The sequence below is a fragment of the Daphnia pulex genome, chromosome 6 (genome assembly GCF_021134715.1).
Source record: "Daphnia pulex isolate KAP4 chromosome 6, ASM2113471v1".
NCBI lineage: Eukaryota > Metazoa > Arthropoda > Branchiopoda > Diplostraca > Daphniidae > Daphnia > Daphnia pulex.
In genome coordinates, this window is record NC_060022.1 from 193532 (window position 1) to 208319 (window position 14788).

Genomic DNA, 14788 nt, shown 5'->3' on the forward strand with positions numbered 1-14788 from the left:
GAAGCCAAGACGCCCTGAAGCGCATCGTCATGCAAGTGAGCGCAGCAGGGCCGCGGTTCACGGCCACCCCGGCTTAAATTTTTCTCGGTTGCCTTATTTTTGTTTCGATTGTCGTGCTCTGTTGTCTGCGGTGCGCTCCTCTGTGTGCTGTGTACACGTTATTGTGTGCATCAGATATCTAACTTTGGCTCCACCTACAAAGGAAAAATAGAGGCCTCTCCCGTCTCTATTTGGAGTCTCCCGCTGTCAATCTCGAGCTCAGTAGTTGAATTCGATCCCGTCCGATCGGATCGACAAGAATCTTTACGGTGTGTCGAGAGAGACCCTCGTCTGTTGTTCTGTTGCGAAACAAATCAAAAACAAGAAAGAGAAACTGCAAAAGACCGTGAAGTTTTGAGTCCGTTTTGATTTTCTTCTTCTTTAGGGGACCGTTTTATTTATTTACTTTGACATCCGACGCTTATTTCATCTCAAGCCGGTTACCTGCATACGGTAAGTCATTATATCCTAATTCTGTTTTTTGTTTCGCAGAGTTATACGCAAGGTTAGAATTAAAAACAACATCATGTTGCGCTTCACGCGTTACTGATGCCATCGTCGTATTAGCCGTGGTCATCCTTTCTCTCGATTCTGTAGCTAATATAACGACCGGTTGAGGTTTTTACACTTGACGTTTCTATTCAAACAAGTCGCTCAAGGGATTTTCCCTTTTCGGTAAAAGAAAAAAGAACTCAAAAGATTTATTCCGGCTGCTCAACTTGTCTCTTTTTTCTTCTGTGTGAAAAGTCATTCACACGGCTGAAACCGAAAGGCTAAAAACCTGCGCGTACCATTTAATACCATTTTGATGGCATGTGGGTATGTGTACGTGTTGTATGTCCACATTATACGATTGCGTTCTAACTGTACCTTCCCTCGACTGCCACCGTAGAGAAAGGGAAAACATGTCGGATGGACACATGATGGAAAATGGCTGGTCTGGGATTCCTGTCAGAATTTGTAATTTGTTGGCTACTCGCCCAACTGCTAATGTTGTGTCGATCGCAACCAACGGTGACGACGACTAAAAACCAAATGAAAGGGAACGCATTTAACTGCAAACGAAAAAGATAAACCAAATCAAATTAACCGCATGCCGCGCTTAAAAAAAAATAAACCGTTTATGCAGTGTACGGCATAAGCGGCTGCTGCGCGTTGTCCAAAAGACCATAATAATAATAACTCTCGATTCGAGTGGAAAAGATGAACGAAAAAAAGGAAAACTAAGCAGCGTGAATGACAAAACAAACCCCTGCAATTTGTTTCGTTGTACCTGTTTTTAAAGAAAAAGCTAGCGCGTCGATCTAACGGCACGCGGGAAAAAGTAAGAAAATGATCAGCGATTTGCTGACAGGAGAACGCGTGAAGGGACGCGGAAAACTGAAAATAAACTCGAATTTATTTGCGTACTCTAATACGGAGTAGCCGCTTTCCTAATCTAGGTATCCAACTGTTAAAAATTCTCCCGTTCACTTTTATTTCGTTTATCATTGTAGAGAGAGAGAGAGAGACAAGTTCAAACAGTCGCTACTGTTGTAATTTCAGTTATACGATCCGCTGTCAAGTTGGCAATTTAAAAGAAAGGTTTAGAACGGACATTATGTCATGACGGCGGGGGCCTACCTGCTGCTGAGACGTTGGCGGATATTGAAAAACCTCAGCGGGGTCATCACGACATTGGCTGCGGCTGAGCTGGTAATTATTGCACACCGGGAAATGCCTCGCAGTTGTTGTTGCTTTCCTGATCGTAATGATGATGATGATGATTGCATTCTAAAAAAAAGAGTTTAGCCCAGATTTTCGCCGACTATTATAAGAGCACACAAAGCGTTTTAGCTCTTTTATTCCATGGGTCCGTCCTTTCTATAGACATAAAATAATAACTCGCTGCCTCGGACGATTGTTTCATTGTTTGAAATCGAGCCCGACAAATTGTCACCATTGCGCCGCCTATCGTCGTATTGTTATGCGGAGAAAATCAGCAAAAGAGACCGCCGTCGTCTAATTTAGTTGCCTGAATTTGTTATCAATTGGGACAACGCACAGTCCGAGTGATAACAATCAATCAGCCTGAAGGACTATTATGTAAGGCACATTGGCATAAATGTCTGGACTGCCCAAAATATTAGAAAATAACAAATCCAGCATGTGCGTATGGTAATAATGGTTTAGAATCTCACGAGTTGTATATGCCCTTTTAAATCCATATGCACGCGCTTATGTGTGCGTTGAACAGGTGGTGGCCACAAGTTATGCGGCTTTGTCTTTCGCTCCGCGGCTGTTTACCATGTCAGATGGTGGCTCACAAGTATAAACATTGCCTGTTCGTGTCTTGTATCTTGTGGGTTGTCCCTTTTCCGAGTTTCTTTTTCCCTTTCTCTGCCTTTCTAGACGGAAGCGCTGGGGGAATATACCGGATGGGACTTAATGACTGTGTGTTCCTGTATATATGCTGTGTACGTAACAGTCTGATTCCCTCCCTAATCTCGACCGCGGAAAAAAGAAAAAGAAAGCAAGAAAAATTCTGGGAATATCGAACAACATTTGTGGAAAAAATATAACCAGGGCAGTTCAATTTTTTTTTTCTTTCAAGGGTATACACACACGTCTGCGTATTATATACATCCCAGTGTTATTTCGAGCTGGGTCGTCGTATATTTCGCACTTTAAAGTATTCATTATTGGCGTACACACACACACGCGGGGGAACAGCAGGAAACTGTCAGTTTTGACGTTTCCACCTATTTCCGGTTTGAATGTACTTAGCCTAAATATTACGTAAACAGGACCCAGCACAGTACACCTAAACTACATGGACGTGCCATTTTCGTGAACGTCCATAACCGTCACGAACTATGCCGGCAATGGCAGCGGTTTGATCGATTAACAGAATTATATTGTCATCCATTAGAGAACGAATAAGTGGCTCATATCACTTTTGGTTAGGCTTTTGTATTCCGGCCCAGCACGAGCCGCAAAAAGAAAAAAAAGAAAGACAGAATTGCGGGCCCACCAACTAGTAAAGATGCTCGCAATTATCACGCTCTACTAGTACCGAATTTCGAGAATGAAATTTCTTTATCCGCTTGATGAAGAGACGAGAAGTAATACACTCTTAATTTCTATTTAATGAACCCTAACTGAGAAAAACAAAAACCGGCAAGAGAAAACAGTTGCAGTCAACCGCTTAGCTCAGGAATAATTGTACGTCGTCAAAGAGGAAGAATAGAGATAGATTTGTCCTACCTTGAAGCCTGGGAAATCCACAGCCAGGCATCCACAAGGGCTCCATCCGTTGAAAAGTCGAATCCAGTACCAGGCAGGACAGGGAAAAGGGGGTCCTCGTGAATACCCCCACACTCTCATGGGTGTACACGAGAACATTCAAAGATAGAGGAAGAAGAGATAGGTAAATCGGCCGACATCGGTATAAATCCTCCGGATCTGTTTCTCCAATCAGGATGTTGTTTATCTAAGTAAAAATGTAGAAATGGGTTACGGAAAATATTTGCAAACAACAAGTAAGGAGAAGTTGAAAATGAGACAGTAAATAAACCCCAAGTTTTGAGAAATGGGAGAATCTCACGTAATACAGCTGCATTTATACAAGTCATGCATCATGAAAATGTCTAGAAGGTCGCAGGAATGAAAGTCACACAAATCATCATCCCAGCGTACTGAGATTGACAGGTCAATACCTGCAAAACTTGCACAATTATCTTGTTGTTACTACAGCTGGCTCAGACCTCAAGTGTACAGAAACGAGAAGGTTACACGTTGCAGACAAACTGCCATGCATCAACAGGGGGCTTACATGATAAATGCCAGTCAGGAAATAATAACATTTCACTAATTTGGAACAGGTTTCTCTTCTATTAACCCTCCCATAGTCATTCCATTTGTATTCTTAGTTTTATTTTTACCTGCCAAACAGCAGGAAGTGGAGAGGAAATGGAGAGCCCCAACACCAGAGTTCATACACACGTCTAGTACATTTATGTAGTTTTATCTGTTGACCGATTTTTCGTGCAGCCACATTCGTTTCCAAAAATTTCATCGTTCACTTTTCTTTATTAATCTAATTTTGTCTCCATTTCGAAACCACGTCGAAACTTTCAAACTAAACGAAATGCAGACGACACTAATATTCTAATTAGCTAAGATATCGATATAATATTGACTCCACTACCACAGTCAAGATAAAAGTAAAATATTTTCGACCAAAACCACCAGAAAAAGACCCTCTTGAAAGCCAGAAAAATAACATGGGAGAGAGTCTATTAGAAAAGAAAAAATTTATTCGAAACCAATGAGAAACATTATTATCGATATGGTATATTACTTTTGTGTGAATCATTTTCACCACGAGCTATATCGATTAATGATTTCTATTAACGAATGGTCATCGTACCGATTAGGCACTTTCTTATTTATGAAGTCTCTTTTTTTTTATTAGTTTGTCCTTTATAGGTACATGTCAGGGAATGTCGCCTTGTTAAAGATTCAAAGAGGCTGAGTGAGTAGTACCGTGTAGCATACTATACTATCAAAGTAAAAAGAAGAAAAAAGATCTAAGGATGATGGCCGTAACGGTACAAAAACAACCATCAAGTTGATCGGCCATGATGACTCTGGGGCCGGAGTCAAGTAAAGGAGAATGCAGAGGCGTTGATCAATGGGGCGCCGAATTTAATCCATTGCCGGAAGCAGCAGCAGAAGAGCCCCTTCCGCATGTTGTTTTCCAAAGTGCGTGTTTGGAAATCGTTCGTTATAGAACTACACACACTCTCCTTTCCAGCTTTATATACCATCGCTCATATTTTCAAGGAAATCCGAAACACATTTATACAAACGGGACTTGAAAGATCTAACGACATTAAGTCAAAGGTCGCGCGCTCGTTAACGGATATATATCTTTAGTTCTTTTAGACGTCTATCGCTCTTTGTCAATTCACGTGCGACCTACATATTCGTTCGAGGTTTTTCTCTTATTGCGCTTTTCTTCATTTAAAAACGTACAATGCTGGGCCACTGTGTACACATTTTTGGCGAGGAAAGATTTCATGGAGCGTAACGCGAATTGACCGTGGCGCCGCGGCGCATATGGGATATGCCACGCATGACTGCCATAGCTCTACATGTCAGATCGAGTGTATAGAGTTTGTGTGTGTGTATGTATACAGTCTACTATATAGCCTCTATATGCTACGGAGGGCTGCTGCTGTCGTCGCCGCCGTGATAAATATGAGATGCTCTGGCTCCGATAAGTTATATAAGAAAAACGCACACAAACCCATACGGTATATTTTTTGGTTTGGCGATATAAATCAGCTTTCTCGTTATACATGGCGACTCAGCTGTATATATAGATGGAAAACGAAATTACTGGTGAGGATTAAACGAGAGCCAAACCGAAATAATAATACAAAGGGGAATTAATATTCCGCGCAGACTGTATTACCTATAGTACGAAATCATTGAACTAATGTTATATACTGTTCCGATTCCCATCACAATGAGGCGCATCACATAGTGATGAGTGATAATAAAGAAACAGAATCTGAGAAACAATATCTGACCAAAGGTTTTCTCTTACATCAGTTCGCATACAAGAGAGTCGAACGTAAAATAGTCAAAGGACAATGGAGACTTTTGCCACTTTTTCTTTTTTCTTTCCCCGTGTCATTTTCCCCAATTAAAAGGCCGAAAAACCCGAACGATATCTCAGTAATACACTGGGATTGTATATGAGGTACATTGTTTTGCATTGGTTTCTATATGTACACATAAAGCGACTTCTCCCTTTTTATTTAGTTTTTCCTTCCGCTTATTCCCACTTTCTTTCTCTCGTCGCTTTCTTTAGTTTTCTCTCCTGGGCTCACAAACATTTTCACTGGGCCAAAGAAAGAAGAAGGAAAAAAAAAAGGGAAAAAATATAAAACAAGAAGGGAAAACCGATGGACCACATCGTCGTTGTGTATAGTTTATGTAAACGTGTAATATGATGTGTGTTCAATATCCTATACGTGTAGTTACAATGTTATAGACCCCCTGCTCGCGAAAATGTTTCGCGGTCTGGTTATCATTTACACTAAGTGGATGAGAGCTTCATCATCATACGTGTGTATACATCTAGCAGCCACTTCCCTGTACAGCCATCGGGAGTGGAACAGTATACAACAAGCTAGTCTCATTTTAAAACAGCTGACTGGTACGCTTTCATCTTCTTCTTCCACGTCGTTAAGAACAAAAACGGCTGATGTCGTTTTTTGGTTTCCGCGCGTGGACAATAGCAGAGCACCTGAGACGAGCACCACAGTGGGCGGACTCTCTTTTTTTTTCTCTGAAGAGAAAACCGCCCAGCTGCTGCAACGTATAGAGAGACTGGTAATGTGGGCAGCGTGTTTGGTGGGCGAGCAAGAGTATCTATATAAGTGGCGGGCCGCTGGACGGCCATTTCAGTCTTTCGTCTCGGAGCTTCCCTCGCTCATTTCGGCTCTGTATAGTCTCCGATTCCAATTCAATCCGCTTCTAGTTTGAAATCAAGTGTTATATACTGGGCCTGTGTTAGCCCTTGGCAGAAAATCGCTCGAGTTTATTCCTGAAATTTTGTCGACACGAATTGAACAAGTGTCGAAATCAAAGCGCGAAATTGACTGGTTTGAATTGGTTTCTTCGTTTGTATTTTCCCGCCAAGTGCCGCTATCAAGGAAGACAATTAAAAGGCGCTGAAATTAAGACATTCACGGCGTCGTTGGCGGCAGATTTTATTCAACTGCTGGAGAGGAGTCACGGCAACGGATCCGAAAGTGTCGGGTAAGTTTTCTGTATAGTCAAACTGAACAGTTATATCCTTAACGGGACAAAGCGGGACAAATCATTCATTTAAAAAATAGAAAAGGGAAATAAGACGCTCAATAGCTAACAATGTACATATATAACGCCACTCTCTCTTTATGGTGGCCAAACTGCTGCCTTCTATATACTTTGAGATCTATCTGCATCAACGCGCACTGTGTATACATCCTGGAAAGAAATAGGGCTGTGATTGCAGACTGTATTTATGGTATATCCAAAAGTCCGCCCTGCTGGGCACACACACAACCCACCAGGAAATGAGAATCAACAGTTTGTTACATTCTTTCGAGATTCGGGAGTTTGTGGCCAACGAGAGGGTCATCATCATCTTTATCCTTTCCCTTCTAAAAACTTTAACAATTGAGAGTTAAGAGCGTGCGAGCCCGCCAGCATCAGCAGCCTTTTTTCCCCCCTTGTTTTATATTTATATATTTTTTAGAACCGAATTTGTTATAGTCGGCTTGATGTTTTGTGTGTGCCGTTGTACTCGCCCCGCAGTCATCATCATCTCCTCTCAATGCTGCACACAGCCGAGCGTTTGTTGTTATATAGACGCTATATAGAGACTTTCAATGACGGTCGTTGATTTTCTTTTCCCTATCCGGAATGACGATGATGATGCTCAGATTTTTATTGGTAAACTATACTGCGCAGAGCCGTTATAGTAGCAGGCAAAAGGACCTTCATCCTTTTTCTTTTTTACAACGGTAGTTGCGCAATGTTCCGCACTCGTTTCCTCCTCCCTCTTAAATAATCTACACTGGATAAGATGGAACATTCCGATGTCTTAGTACAATATCCGGTTCGGTATTATTCACAAAAAATTTGTTAATATGTTGCGATCATTATACTTTGTTCCTATATTTGTAAAGAGCAGCTGCTTATCTTTTTTGATTGTTGTGATGAGCTCCAGCTGGGTTCTACAAAATATCAAGTCAAAGATATTCCCGCGTTCAGTGCCTGTGTCTATTCTTCTCCGCTATTTGCGGTTCTAACAATACAATACAGCGAAATTTAATGTTGTACATAATTTTCGTTTCGCAGAATCACCAATGATGTCGCGGTCCCTGGAAAAGCCAAGACAAACAGCCATGAGAGAAGGACAGCTGTCAACACGGGCGACCGCAACAAGACGAATGTCGACGCTTGCGCTGGCCTTGATGTTATTCCTCCTAGTGTCGTCCGGACTCTCCTGGCAGCCGCAGATGGTCTCCTCGGCACCGACACCTCAACACAACGACGGTATATACAAGCTGGAATTTAATTTGTTCGCTCGACATTCAAAAAAAACTAAATTACAACAGTTAAGCTCTACATATACTCCCACCAGTGGGTATTAGCTATTATACACACCAAATATTCACCGGTTTTGTGACCATCAAGATGAAAGATTCTTATCGGACAATTTTTGGCCGGCAGCATCGCCAAGGCGTTGAGGGGTGACGTAACAAAATTACTTTCATCGCTCAACGTCGTTTACCGTTTTCCTTTAATTTTTATAAACCATCAACATCCTTTTAAGTCTGCTGTAGGGCGGTGATATTTATTTTGGAGGGGAAATTTATATAACACGACTTATTTTATACATCACTTTGCTGTTGGTCATGCCAAATTGTTTTGAGCTTTTTAGCAAAGATAATTATTAACGACGCCGTATTTCATGATTTGCATTTGGTCGTTGACAAGTTAATTGATTCCATTATATATCTCGTTTGAAATTCTAGTCGTCGCATCTGCTGGACGGAAGGACGACGGGTCGCTCATATTAAACGGGACGCATCAGCTGAGCGATGGAGAACCTGCGGAGCCGGCCAACATAAGTGATCGCCATCAACGTCAAATTCCGATTGGCTACAATCAGCCATTAGCCATGATGGACGATATCAATGACATGTTCTCCACACTGTTGGACGACAGCAGCAGCTCAACCGGCTCGAGAACGATAACGTCACGAAGCGACGACCCAGTGATGGAAGATGAACGCAATTTGGTTTTCAACATGGTCATCCAAAAGGAGCGGACGGAAAAGTCGGCCTTTATCGCCCCGGACGTCAACTGGCTGAGAGATTTGGTGCCCAAAGTGGTGGACGTCGTCGACAAACCCGAGACGACCATCAAGGAAATCATTTCCAACGCCGTGAACGAGGACGTTCAAGCCGAGCCGATGAGAGATCGGCAATTGTTCGTCAACGTCGTCAAGTCTCAAATCGGATCGGAGAACGACGTACCGAAAATTCTGGCCAGTCTGGCCAACCTGATGAAGACGGGCGGTCCGGACGTCGAGTCCAAACTCCTGGAAAGTCGAGACATTGGTGAACCGCAGACCCGCGTCTACGTCATCAACATCATCATTTTCAACTTGGTCGTTTTAGAAGCGCCGGTAGACAGGCCGGTCCTCGTCACCGATAAGGTCAGCCACATCGAGGCCGACATCACCGAAGACTCTTACATAATCGCTCTCAAAGAGTCGCAGAAGAATCGCTTCGGTTCTCCAGGTTCCGTTTCATCCGGCCGCATCAATCAAAGTCCAGTTTCAGTTTCCAGCCAGCAGCATCCCAGGACTCCCGACAAGGATCTAGAAGAAGATTCCTACATTGTGGCATTGAAAGAGTCGCAAAAGGATCGATTTAAAGGATCGCCTCCGGTATCAGCTGGCCATCACCATCATCACCACCACGCAATCGATAAGGTCGCAACTAATCAGCAACAATTGGGCGGGCAATTCTTCACCGCGGTGCCGACGTACGAATATGTTTCGACGGCCAGGCCGTTGATGGCTATGGAGAAAGATTATTTGAGACGGCAGACACTGAAGCCGGCCCAGCAGCAATTGGCGGAAGCGGTGGATGAACAAGAGCCATTGGCGGATGAAGAGGAGCAATTGTACGACGAACAACAATCGGCCAGCGAACAACAACAACAAACGACGCAATCAACGGTAGTTGATCCTTACGGCAGTTTGGAATTTGTCAATCTGCCAACGGGTCCGTATTTCACCAAACCGAATTATGCGCAAATTGTTAACGCCGAAACGACGACGTCATCCATCGAGAAACCACCAGAGATCGAGGCCTTCGTTGCTGATGTGTCGGTGACGGGCGGAGTGGGCAGCCATCTAGTGGTGACGACTACGACTACGACTAGGAAACCTGTCGTGAATAAGAAGCCGCTAATAGTCAGAGTGCCGGAGGCGATGGGAGTGATGACTAACAAGGCCACTAATGTTGTCCGAAATCGAATCAGGACAGTGGGCATGCTAGGGATTCCCATGATGGTAGGTCTGGCCGGCACGGTCAACTCGTGGTTGCCGGCCGTGGCGGCCTTGGGTCGCCGCAGAAGGAGGCGTTCCATTACGGAGGAAGAGGATTGGAGTAACCGCGAAATGTCCAGCGACGACGACGACCGGAGCCGGACACTTGGCAACGCCCAGATACTGGCCAAGTTGATGGGCAAAGGTGCAGAATCGTTGCTCAACAACTGGAAGAATCGAGAGCAAAGTACAAGGAATTCCGCCATTGAATCACCTGGAAGTCAATCGACCGCGGATGCAAACAAATCGGCCAAAAAGAGACGACCGCTGTGGTTCCGTCGGCCAACCGTCAAAAAGTCGCGTACCTCCAAGAAAATGCGGAATTTCTTATCGACCAGCCGGAAGTACGTGACACCCTTGATCTACGCGACATTATTTGGAAACGAGAAACCGGATGCGGATAACCGAAATTCAGCCGCCGACGACGACGACGTCATGGAACACAGAGAGGATCCGGAAACCAGGCAAGAGGCCGTGGTGGAATACGATTTGGAACAGCAGGAAGCCTTGGAGAATGAGACCGTCGATCCAGCACCAATCGACGACGAGAGACCGGAAGAAAAAGAAATGGAAGAGGAAATTCCCGACTCCGCCGGCGGCCCTTCATTCCTCTCGCAATCCGGCTCGGATTTCGACATTGTCTCCAATTTCGTCAGGGCTATGATGATGAACCATAAGAAGGAAAACGAAGACGACGATTTGGCTGAAAATCGCGAGGAAATCTTCTGGGTCAAAGAGGCTTCCATCGTCAACACAACGCAAACTGTCAATCACAAGCCCAACAAACCCGGACACAGCGGCTCCAGTTTGTTGCTTTTAAAGCCCGGCGTGTGGGTGCCATCTAGCGGATTAAATCACAAAAACGTCAGCCTTTTCTCCGCCACGAATCCTGCTGTCAAAAAACCCAGCAGCTGGAGTAATAACAATAATCACGAGAATGTTACCAACAGTCCAATCACTTACGTGTCCATCAAGTCACCGACTAAAGTCACTTGGCTGGGCGTTGGCCCAGCAGACCTCATAACGTCAACATCGCCGTCCTCCTCATCTGCCGAAGACGACGATCCTGTCGAGGTGATGGACACCATCGACTTGCCTCCCAGTGAAATTGTCGGAGCTCCGCTGGAATTCTACGACGAGGAAACGGACAATTACGTGTCCAAAGAGGTGCCCAGCCTTCCTGGCCAGCCCACCGTTCCCTATTACATCACGGATCGGACCCCTCCTAGCACTGCCGAGCCTCCAGCGCTACCCCTTGACGATCCTGCCGATATGCCCAAACCGGTTCGACCGATCGTGATGCGCCCAACTGACCTCCGTCCGGGTCTTTCCTCTTTGCTGCTGACCATCGCCAGTTTCAACCGGCCCAAATTGCCTCCGCCCATCGACGTGTCCAGCAGTGTCTCGTCACAGGATCAGGAAATGGTGACCCCGCCCAACGAAGAATTCAGAGACGACACGACCAACAAATACACTCACGGCCACGGGATCGTGACGCCATCGGACGACACTTTGAAATACACCCACGGTCACGGGATTATCGTGACAAATCCTCCATCGTATGACTTGAACCAGTTGACGGCCGAGTCGTCGCTATTGGACAGCAATTCATTCCTGAATCTGAATCCACTGGCCAACTTGATCAAAGTAACTACCGGCAGCAGTCAATTTGATGACGAGTGGGACGAGTCGGCCGAGTCGCCCAGTTTGCTGGGCGACACCAGCATCCAGTTCGTCGGCATGTACGGCGGCACTGTGGTCAACAGCACCAACGGTCCACTTCCAATGATTGAAATTCCGGAGAGCGACGGAATGGAGTCGAGTTTAGACGATCTGATCACTCAATTAAAGGCCAACTTGACGACCGGATTAATGACAGATCGGCCGGCCGGAGGACTTCATTTTGTCAACACGTCGACCGACATTGTCATCATCAATCCATTTGTGACGCCCAGTTCCATGTTCCCCCCTCCGCCTCAGGTGGAGGCCGTCGAAGCGGAAGAAGGTGACACTTTTGGTGCCATTGCAGAAGACGAAGATAATAACGCCATCGTTGTCGATGGCGTCGCTGGGGATCAACCGGACTCGGTGCCCGTCGTATCCAATTTGGCCAATCTCTTTTTCGGCTCTTCCGGCGGCGGATCCTCGTCATCATCCGGGTCTTTGGTAACCAACGGAGGAATCAGCAGCGGAGGCATTACCGGCGGAACTGTTTCTTCGACGACCACCAATCCATTGGCGTTGCTCTACACTTACGGATTGGCTGCCATCGGCATTTTCGCTCTGACGTTGCCCCTTTGGGTTCCGTTTGTCGTTGGCAAGAAGAGGCGACGGACGTACGCGCCATCCAAAACTTATCCGGCCAGCAAGAAGAAGACGCCGACGTCGCCGAAAAAGACGTACGGTGAGCCGCCGCCCAATCATTACAAAGATCTGAGCGAAGAGGAAATTTACGGCAACGATGCTGACTATTTCGATCAACACCAGCAATTGGCCACCGCTGCCCATCAACAGATCCAGCCTCAATATCCGACCACGACCATTGACGATTATTTCCGTCCTAGCGAGGAACTGAGGCATTCCGATTATTCGCTACCAAAGTCGGACGATCACTACATGTTCCGAGATTCGATTGCACTCAACCCGCAGGACGACATGTTTAATAATCCAGGGCCACTTAGTTCGGAAGCCCTTTACGGATCTCCGGCCAGGATCTTTTTGAAGGCGAGGCGACGACGCTCCACGCGCCGATTCCGGCCATCCAATAACAAGAGATCCAATGATTGAAGATAATTATGATGTGATGAACAATTTGATATATAAGATAATTTTATGCAAAATAAATAAGCTTCTGGTTTGACGTGACACCAAGTCTCACGCTCTACGACGCTGTCATGTAATCCAAACCCCCACATTGTTAATCAATTGCCTTTAGGCCTTAATAATGCTTACGCATCATGTGTTTCATACCTAAATCTTCCTCAAACAAATACTGTACAAAGACCTTAAAACCGTTCAGAAAAGGCAAAGTTACCAAGTCTTCAATGTCGAAATACCTTTTATTTAAAAAACAATCGAGCTCCAATCACTATGGCAACATCAGGTAACTAATCTAATCATCTTATATTTGTAAAAATTAAAGATACAAATTTTTATTTCATTGCACCTTGGTAGCCGATGTTCCTGTACCGGACATACTTTCTACCAATCGTTCATCAACGTATAGGTGTAGTCTACATCATTATAATTCCCTCCTGTAAAGCCATAATTTATTGAATTACAACAGCAATCAGAAGAGCAAAGAAATAGGTAAATAAAAATTTCGTCAATTATTTTTGTGGATAGTAGTCATGTTTTTTTTTGGAATTTACAGGCTTATATTATTGAGGACGCGTGAATATACGTGAATATCAACAGAGGGATAAGAAAACTGGAATTATCTTTGAACTCGTCGGTAGCCTACTATATAATTCACCAAGTGGCTGCCAAATCGTGCGATGACGATGGAAATGCTGAAAACTTTGGCAGGTTTGGCAACGGCAACAAGCTCTGTGGTTGTTTGATAAGCGAATAAGCCATAGTCGAGCAAGCGCATAACTGGTTGCCAAGCCTGAAAAGTTGCTCAAAAAATTACCATTTGAAAAATCTGTACAGAGTATCCCGATTTCCGAAGACTTAATAATAGCTTTTGCCTTTTCGATTTTCAATCGACGGCTTACCGGTATAATTTCTTTGTTGATGTTTTAAACTTAAAATATGGATGGTGCATTTTAAACTAATTTATCTAATTAGTTTTGTTAAAGTTTGACCTGTATTGTTAAGTTTTGCTTCTTTGTGACTACTTCATTATGCGTACTTCATTTTTGTACAAAAGTTTCAGTGTAAAGCGATTCATCTGATACAGATCCTGACTTATGTATTTGACGCTCTTGTATCATATTTTGTTATTATTATATATTTTGCGTTATGTCAGATACTGTACTTATTGAGTGTTATTTGTTATTGGTTTCATGGCCTTGACTATTATCACCTCATCCTTATACCCATCATATTTGTTGTAGATTTTCATCATGAGACACTGTCAGTCAGACCAATTCCCCTAACCATATTTAGTTGTCAAATTATATCCACGTAAAATAAACGCAAATAATTTAACTATAAAATAAGCAACAACACAAATTTATTTTCCGAAGAACTCAATATGTCTCAGTAGGCCTATGTATTTAACAATTTCTATACATGATGCGCAATAAGTGTTTGAGAGTTGCAAATTATTTTTACCGCCAGCTGATGAGATTTCATCCAGAATTTGCCTTTTCATCTTGATATTATAACTCAACAGGCCAGTAAAAAAATAGTAACAACATAACTCATATCTATTGAGTCGATCATATACTGATGACAATTTGGTCCCTATATAATAAGGCATTCTAAAAGTAGACCCTATAACAGTATAACCCATATCGCACACTAATGAAATGTTTCAATTAATTCGATAATAAAAGTCCAGCTGAGTGAAAAAGACAGCAGCAGAAAGTAGGACGACAAAGTCCATTATTATTGTTATAAATAATGTTGCTG

The 14788-nt window shown here is 43.9% G+C and overlaps 1 protein-coding gene across 2 annotated transcripts; it reads left to right on the forward strand.

Annotated features, from left to right (window-relative positions):
• Positions 1-265: 265 nt before the first annotated feature.
• LOC124195438 lies at positions 266-14365 on the forward strand. Of its 2 annotated transcripts, none has more exons than XM_046589840.1 (5): positions 266-492; positions 7942-8139; positions 8622-13310; positions 13382-13516; positions 13581-14365. In XM_046589840.1, exons 2-3 carry the CDS (start codon positions 7950-7952, stop codon positions 12992-12994), a joined length of 4563 nt encoding a protein of 1520 aa, XP_046445796.1. In that variant the 5' UTR covers positions 266-492; positions 7942-7949; the 3' UTR covers positions 12995-13310; positions 13382-13516; positions 13581-14365. The 2 variants fall into 2 exon arrangements, with proteins under 2 accessions (XP_046445796.1, XP_046445795.1); XM_046589839.1 differs by lacking the exon at positions 266-492 and adding an exon at positions 6498-6855.
• The last annotated feature ends 423 nt before the right edge of the window (positions 14366-14788 follow it).

What these genes read in the sequence shown, in the direction of transcription:
- LOC124195438 (XM_046589840.1), top strand. Translation starts at nt 7,950, where the DNA reads ATGATGTCGCGGTCCCTGGAAAAGCCAAGACAAACAGCCATGAGAGAA. An exon ending in GACACCTCAACACAACGACG is followed by an intron (nt 8,140 to 8,621) that starts GTATATACAAGC and finishes TTGAAATTCTAG; the next exon opens with TCGTCGCATCTGCTGGACGG.